Below are 8,874 nucleotides of genomic sequence, written 5' to 3'. Positions count from 1 at the left end.
AGTCACTGGAGCTTCAGAATTTCACAAGGTCAGCAAGGACAAGGGAGAGGAGGCCTACGAGGTAAAAGTTTTTTTTTTTTTTTGTAAGCCTTGAGACTGTCATGAAATATTCACCATGCCACAAACTTTCCCACTTTCCTTCCCCCACCACCACAGCTTTAGAATGGGAATGCTCTGAGGGCCCTGTCCATATGTGTGTCTTCATTAGCTCCAGGCGCTGGGAAGGATGGGATTGAAAGTCTCCATGTCTGTGCTTCACATCTTCATTCCGCGCTACACGCTGCGGCAATGTGGCTCTGCGCAGAGGCCGCGCGGCCGCATAGAGGGACGTAAACAGAACCCGCGTTTGCGGTCCTCGCGGTCCTGTCAGCCTCACTGAAAAATGCTTAAAACAGCAGCTCTTTGGGTAATGCATCGAGATTTAATTCTGTTTACACATCAGCGGTGCATTCCGACGGCACTTACGATGACATACAGTGATTCCGCGAGCTGTGCCATTGATGAGCGTATGAAAAACGGCAGCCACGTGGCTTGAGAAAAATGAACACACTTTGGTTGTATAACCGCCGCGTTTTTCTTTAGGGTGATAAATGCAGCCCCCCACTCTTGCTGTCTTTTCTTTCTCAGTGAATAAATTAAAGAAATCAATGGAATCTAATTCACATTCGAGCCGAAGGAGCCAGCTTGCTTCCCCACGCAGGCAAACACGCTTCCTTCAGCTTAGCTGTGAAACGACACCAAAATAACAGCGCTGAGCGAGCCTGCTATATTACGGTTTTCTTTAGACCGTGATCGCACTGACTGAGCATTGAGTAAAACCCTGGGCATGACACACAACCTTCAAAGAGTGGCGGGACCCCCACAATCCCTTGCAGGGGCAGCGCAGGGTAAAGGCAGGACAGCGTGTCCTCACGAACCTCCTGCTCCCTGCATGGGGAGCGCGGTCAAAATTCAACAGCCCTCACAAGACATGATATGATATGATGCAATCTGCAGGAGGCCCGCTTCCTTTGTTTCTCCTGCGCTGTGTCCGCAAGCACACTGCGACTGCCGCGACTCAGAACGGAAAAGACGAAATCCTTTAATTCCAATAATCGCCACTACAAAACCGAAATTTGCGAACGAGACGAGATAAAGCCCAGCTTTTCAGGAAAGAAGCTGCAGTCCGACTGCATCAAAAGCCTGGCCTCTGAGATCAACAATCTCGGCGTAAACATATTAGGGTGATTGGACATGAAAGGGGTCTTAAACTCGATTCTTAGTACAGCTCGTGACGGCACTTTCATCTACATCTCATTAGCGACAGAGGGACGGAGCGCTTGGTCGCTACCCACAGTGAAGTGAAGGAGTGATATCTTCAGCCACAGTTATCAGCGCGGACAGTTATCCCCGTGTAACCTCTGCCGCATTGCCGAACGCAGCGCGATTCACATTCTGACTCCCACAGGCCTATGATTTGCATTTAGATTTGCGGGTGTAATTTAATTAATTGATCTCTTTCCTGGCTGAACAGGACATGTAAAAACATTTCCCTGTAAGTCCCTCACACAGAATAAGTCACACTGCGCATAAAACATCCTGACTCAGAGAGAGAGAGGAGAGTTAGCACATAATTAGACCCTTAAATAAAAGTCAGGACACAGTAGCTTTTCAGTTATATATGACTTATCTGGCACTGAGAAACAAACGTTACTCCACAGGAGGAACATGCTTTAAAATTCTCATGTTTTCACAGCCATAAATCTCAATCGGCCTCTTCTGCTCATAATTACTCAATGCGGGGCAGAAACACAATGTCCAACAAGGCTAGCCTTGTTTTACAGTGGCGCTACACAGGCAAGCATGCACACATTGTTGATAACTGCTACAGGAAAAAACCAACCACCTCCCTCTGCTCTGCCACACCAAAAAGACAATGACGCTTCCACACAGCAATTCAACACAGAGGTTTTTATATACCTCACTCATTCCATCCTTATTCCATGTATGTGTCCTGCACTACTGTTGTTGTTTTCTGTATCATTACCGTTGTCGGTATTTGTTGTTGTCACCTTGATGTTGCGTGAAAGCACTATGACTGACTGTCAAATTCCTTGTATGTGTCAAAGCATGCTTATCCAATAAAGTAAAGATTTTGATGAAGCAGGCATACACTACATATAGGGTGTTTACATCTAAAGCTATGAAACTTCCCTCTTTTTTGTCAATGTTCTACTCAGCTCTTGAATAAAGAGCATGCGGCAGCAGCCATTACAGTTCTGTCTACGAGGCCAGGCCAGTCGTGGAAAAGAATACACATTGTGCCAGAGACCGTGATCCCCTCACAGCACTTCTTCTCTCAATAGGGAAAAACAGCTGAGGATGAATTAATGTGGCCGAGATATAATGAATGGTGAGTTCCTAAAGCACGGCCTGGGACAGCCACCTTTCTACTGGGATTTAGAGTTGAAACCCTGCTTTTGACATGCACCACATGCACCAAACTCACCTGCGCAGAAATCATTTCACCTGCCTGTCTCTCCCCACTCGACCCCTTCCCCAGAGACAGCCAAAGAACCATAGCCACACCGAGCTCCTGACCTTATTTTGCTCCGCTCCTGGGTCATGGCACGTTGATGGTACTAGACCATGTGGCATTGCATAACATCTCATATATCGTTAATGTAAGTACGTCATACTGCCCGTACCGTATATATGAGTTATGTACTGTATCATGTACTTGCACCCATGACTGAGCATTCTGGTAAGCTTAAAACAAAAATTCTCCTTCAGAAGATTACGCAAGCCAGCCTCACCACCAGAGCTCTTCACCACAGACAATGGAGAACTACAAAGTTTTGCGCAAATATTGATGTGTAAATTGACTGAATGGATCAGAGGAACGGTTTAGCGGATATCTGGGTTTTCGAGTCAAAACGACAAGGAGAGTATTCAGAGAGAAAAAAGGAAACGTCCTGTTATGCAAGACACTCCTAACTATCAAAGGCTACAGCCTCAGACCTGTGATGGCACACAGGTGCATCCTGGGCTAATGAGCAAATGTATGCCTTTTTGTCTCCAACAGACCCCATGAAAAGGGTTCTTCAGTTTCTACACAGGTGTTCCTTATGGTTTTTTTAATCTTTTAATTTGTATCCAGGGTTCTATCAAAAATGTGCATTTCTGCTTTACACTAGAAAAACATGTTGCATGGACATACACAAATCCAGGTCTGTTTCTATAACTAATAGACTTGTTTTTGAACATCCCTGTGATGCAGTCTTGTGCTTTGTTTGGGTCTAAAACTTACTCTACCATATTATATAACACCTTCTGTATCAGTTTTCTCCTAATTATATTTAACAAGGAGTCATTTAATCTGAACACTATTGGACTTGCAAGGAAACATATTTCAGTTCGAATTGCAATTAATCATTTTCCAAACACTGTGCTGACAACCGTTCAGTGGAAAGGTGTTGTAGAGAGCAGATGCTAACCCTGAGGAGGACTGTAAAAAATGCATTGCTGAGCTCTGTGTCACGTACACAAACCTTTCCTTTTATGGTCCCTTACACCCAATCATCTCACTATTGTACATAAACTGTTGTATCCATAGTAACACACTTTGTGATCTGTGGTGATTGGTGTGGAGGTCACTTTGTGATCTTACTGCATTGATTTTGATTTTTAATGGAGAAAGGCTTGTAATCATTTACCTACAGAAATGAGTTTCCTTATGTGTTAATTTCTATTTCTTATGTACACTTATGTTCTATTGTGCTGGAAGTCGCTGTGGATAAGAGCATCTGCTAAATTAATGTAGTCTAATGTAATGTAATATCAGTCATGCTCTTTATGTACAATTAAACCCTTACTGTTTTCTTGCAGTAGTCCTTCAATGTCTAGGCATTTATGTTTGAATAACTTGGGGTCCCCTGAAAATGTAAAAAAAAAATACAAGGCACAGGAAGAAACGTGTAACTATTACAGGACTCCTCATACCAGGTAAATGTACCTTTCGTATTCAATGTGGTTTCACAGAAACGCAAAAATAATTCCTCTGTAGCTATTTTTTTTGCCGCTGGCAAAGTAATGCTTTCACTGGTGCCAGGGTCTCTTTTGAAGAAATGTCAGGTAGTTCAGCGATGTCTTGACAGCATAAAAGCCACACTTCCAATATGTTTGAACTCTTAGCTATTAAGACCTTACTCATTCAATTTTGGGAATTCTCCTTCCATCGGGGCACTGATTGGCAAAACATGTTGAGCAGCTGTGGCCCACACAAACGTCGGTCAGCTGTTGTCTGGCCCAGATAATGAAGCTGTGACCCTTACATCACCGGCAGATGAATATTGATTGTCTCACAGCAGCTCCACACGTTATGTGAACATCCCTCAATAGACAAGCAAGAAATATCTGCTTGTGCATCTATTTGTGTTTTATCTAATCTACCAGACAAGACATCTTGCCTATGAGCAACAACAGCTTGCCCCCAGCACTTCATAGCAAGAGTGGTATCCATTATTCATCACGTATTACACTCTTCTCTTTTGTGGAAATCACAGTTTAAACAGGCAGGGCTGCAGGCTAGATACGAGCAGCGCTCCTCTCAAATCGATACCACCAAAGCAAAAGAGGAGCATGAAATGATCTTCCACAATATTTAATTGTGCACACTTTGAATCGGCCGTAATGTAAAATAGACACTGAAAATGCCTTGCATCATATTCAAACAGACTTTGGAGGAGAAGGAAATCATTAGCTGTCCATGGGGGGAGGGGGTGCTAACACAGTCAGCTAAGCAGAAATTTAAATGGATATAAATTAACGTTTGCTCTGAATCACCCAGGCTGCTTCAACTTGACTGAACACTTTTTGAGCAATCCTTACAGCACAGTTCAGTTGTACAAATTTAAATGGTCTTTGATTAACCAGCCATAACCTTAAAAGCAATAAAAAAGATTTTAATAAGCATAATTAAACCGAATACTCCACAGCAAAATAATCCACAGTACTTACTGAAAGGATTAATAACGTTCATAACGACAGGATAATACAGCGAGATTAAGTTTGAAAACCAGAAATGCTTCAGACCATATCTCCGACTCAGATGTGCAACGTAGTGCTTGACAGAATGCACTGTGGCAGAACATTTTTTGAGTTCACAGTTTGTGGAACTGAACATGCCTGTTTGCGGAAGAAAAGGTTTTCGCTGGAGCGTGAAACAGCCCTTGGAGTGACTGGCAGGGAGGACTGACCTGTGCTGCTCTGGATGGTCCTGACTGTGGTGGTGGTCCGGGGGGGCGAGATGGCGCGCATGGGGCCGTCCTCGTCCTGGGAGCAGCCCTTCTCGATGGCCCGTACGTAGCTGTGGCTGCGCATGCGGAAGCATCCCGGCATGGGCAGGTCCAGCGCGTCCACGGCCTGCGACTCCAGTTCGCTGAACACCGACTCGCACACTGACTCGAACTGCCCGTTCACCTCCACCTCGCTCACCTGCAGGGGGCGGGGACAGACGCAGGGCGCACGGCGGCCGTTGGAAAACCAGCTGTGTGGGGGGGGGGGCTCGCTCCCATTTCCACAAAACCTCAGCAGGCACCCTCATCCAGCCCTCACCGTGCACAATCAGTGCTTTTAGATCATCAGGTAAGACACGTGGAATTACATAATGATTTTCCTGGGATTGAACAAGCTGAGGGAACACACACATCAGAGTCTGTAAAATGGAGGATCTACTAAGTGCCCAGGGGAGGAAAGTCAAAGGGGCGTGGGGGTATAATTCCGGACCTGTAAGTAACGTGGAGCAGAGGTAAGTGCTTTGTAACGAAAGTGCAACAGCAATGCAAGTTGTGATTACGAGTGCATGGGATAGGTGTCTCTAGCGGGCTGCTGGGACAGAGCTGACAGCCCTGATATACATGGGGGGGGGGGGGGGGGGGGGGTCATTCCATCACTGAGGACTAACATGACCGGAGGAGGCAAGAGGAGTGAGGGGTGTATACAGGAGGACGAGACAGCACAACCATTCAGGTATACGAGTCCCGCTTATAGATTTGAAGTTGTGGGGTGCGGGGAAAGGGGGGGTGTCACACATGTTCCCCTCGTTGACTGATTGCTTTGCCGAATCGCGACCCGCGCAGGAGAGCTTGAGGGATTTTCCTTTCCATGAGCCTGACTTTTGGGACGTTTTGTAGCTGTCATGAGTGACAGCTCTCCTGGGAGCCGAATGCACTTCAGACTAATGGTGGTGAGTAGCAGCGCGACGGAAACGCCTGAAGGCAGTGTCCTGTTCCCTGGGGCTCCCAGCTAACATCTAGAGCTCCCGTGGAATGCCAGGGTGCTAAACAACCGCTGAAGTTTACCTGTCAATTTCCGACAGCGAGAGCCGAACGCCACAGCCTCTTCCTATCTGGTGCATTTTAAATGCGATGCAGCAAATTTAAGTGACGTGTAAGGACATACACGAGATCCAGGCCAGATAAACATAGCTGAACCATGTCTCCAAGGGATGATATTACACAAGTACGTGCTAATATGCATTAGTGCTCACAGGAGATATTCAGGTGAGCTCCAAATAAATTTCACTCAATAAAAATGTCAAAATAAGAAAGCAATTAGATCACTTCCATTTGATGTATAAATCAAATTAATGGTATTAAAGTAAATTTAGGATTATAGTAACATAATAACACACCCATTTCACACCTGCAAGATAGTCAGATGCATAATTTTTAAAGGGAATAGGTGAAAGATTGCTCAGAAGAAAAAATATATATTCATAATGTCATAATTTACATGATGTGATATGAATTAGGTAATACTGTTAATATATGGGGAATCAGCAAAACTCTTCATAATGGAGACAAAGGTTTTCATTTACAATAAGTGATGAGCCCCTGACACACTTTTTAACAAAGGGTACATGCGTTTTTTTCATACAAAATAAGATAGCCTTGAATTTGTGACTCATTTAATCTTTGCGCAAGAGTGTCAGTAACAGTATTAAATAACTTCCTAACTAGAGAAATATCAATGTCAATATCTTCATGGGAATCTGGGATTTAGACGGTGGTGTGGTGGGATGGGAATAAAGGGATTTCATTTTCGTGGCCTTTTTCTCAAGTTTCTAGAATCACTTCTAATTGTATTTATTTTTACCGACTTCCTTCTGAAAGAATATTCATTATGTTTCCCGTCAGCAAGAAATGAGTCTGATTTCACCTCATATGAGCATGCCTAATTGGGGTGTTTCTCATGAGTGTGTCACTCCACCGCGCAGACGAGGGAAGGGGGGGGGGTGCGGAGGAGAAAGGGGGAGGCAGGGATTCTGGGTTTTTTTTCCTTCATGACTAATTAGTGCTCTGAACTCGACTCCTATCGTCAGGCCTGGAAAAATAATGTCTGGAAACCGTCAGCTTAATTAGCACTTCATTTTCTCGCTGATGAATGGATTCGTTAATTCGACTTGATTTTCCTCCCCCCTCGCACGGCTGCTAGGCGGACAGGTAACCGGCGGAGGTGACGCCGAGGGCACCAACCTGGCTGATGGTGCTCATGGCTCTCATGTAGCTCTCGTTTCGCGAGCGGAATTTAGGCGAGGCGAGCAGCCCTGTGGGGTCCAAGCTGTCCAGGCTCCTATTGATGGAGACCTCACTCACCGCCCTCAGGTAGCTGTGGCTTCGGATCTGCAGTTTGGGGGAGTGCTCGGTGGAGATCCTGCGGAGAGAGGGGGAGGGAAGAGGTATCCCATGAGTCTGCGCCCAAAAGGGGAGGGGGTGACACCCAACAATACACATGCTGTACTGGGGACAGAGGAAACAGCAGTAACGCAATGTGACATGCACTGTAAGCTATTTCTCAGATAGAAAAATACTACAACACTAAACACTAAAACAAACAGTTGGAATACTCAGATAATGTCAATCATTATTCACTACTGACAGCCTTTTAAATAAAATATTATCAAACAATATTAAAGAAATATTGAACAAAACTTTCAAACAATATTAAACAACTGACTCCCAGATCATCAAACACTGGAGTCCAGGAATTAGTTTGCATTGTACACTTTTCAAACCAGTTTTACTCAGGGAACAAAGTGCAATGAGGCATCAGAAAAGGCCTCTTGAACTAACTATGACCCGATGCACGCACGCAGGCATTGAATGGCCACAGAGGCAAAACTGAGCTGAAACGATGGTATTCAGATTTTCATGGGGGGATATCCTGCACACAAAGTTATTTACAGAGTGATCTGAGAGTGAGAAATCCCACAGTTCATTAATCTCCACCTGCAGGCTGCTGGAAAGCTGAGTTCCACTCATCAAGAGACAGTGGATTTAATTGGAGGAAGGGCACTGGGGGGTGGGGGGTGGGGGGGGGGGTGGGGTTGAATGGGGCATCTCTACAAATGTGACTGTTACTATTAACTGCCGAGGGCACAATATACCTAACGCCCCACCGAATGCTGACAGCCACCCAGCTCTCTTCCACACACAGTCTGCTGAACTATTACAAATGACTCAACCTTCAGGGTCCATTAAGCTATCCTTGCTTAATTTCAAACTAATATCCTGAACAGCGTAATAATAGCAACTGCTTAGTTAGCTAGATAGCTATTTAGCCATTTAATACCTATTCAGTTCATAAAGTATGTGGTGGCAAAATATTTATTAGGAGTCTATATATGCATGCAATATGGATATTGATTGTTTCTTCAAACAAAAGTAATGGTGAAGATCTCAATTACTTGAGCCAAAATTTGATTAACATTGTCACCGCACAAGTTGTGCTTGGAACAGGTTTTTTGTTTTCTATGATAATATTTTACATTCTGGTCATGTAAACTACACTAAACAACAATGAATATATTCTGGTGAAGATGACATAAAAAGA

General features: G+C 44.5%; 1 protein-coding gene across 3 annotated transcripts in view; it reads right to left on the bottom strand.

Annotated features, from left to right (window-relative positions):
- The window catches only part of dlgap1b (discs, large (Drosophila) homolog-associated protein 1b), a 138,800-nt gene that overhangs the window by 38,583 nt on the left and 91,343 nt on the right, over positions 1 to 8,874 (bottom strand). For all 3 annotated transcript variants that reach the window (XM_036521490.1, XM_036521491.1, XM_036521492.1), the window contains exons 6-7: positions 7,518 to 7,695; positions 5,238 to 5,475 (exon numbers count right to left, since the gene is read on the bottom strand). In XM_036521490.1, coding sequence (XP_036377383.1) covers positions 5,238 to 5,475; positions 7,518 to 7,695 — 416 coding nt within the window. The remainder of the gene's footprint in view (positions 1 to 5,237; positions 5,476 to 7,517; positions 7,696 to 8,874) is intronic.

This window comes from Megalops cyprinoides, chromosome 2 (assembly GCF_013368585.1).
Source record: "Megalops cyprinoides isolate fMegCyp1 chromosome 2, fMegCyp1.pri, whole genome shotgun sequence".
In the NCBI taxonomy this organism is placed as follows: Eukaryota; Metazoa; Chordata; class Actinopteri; order Elopiformes; family Megalopidae; genus Megalops; species Megalops cyprinoides.
This window is presented reverse-complemented; position numbering and strand designations above follow the sequence as displayed.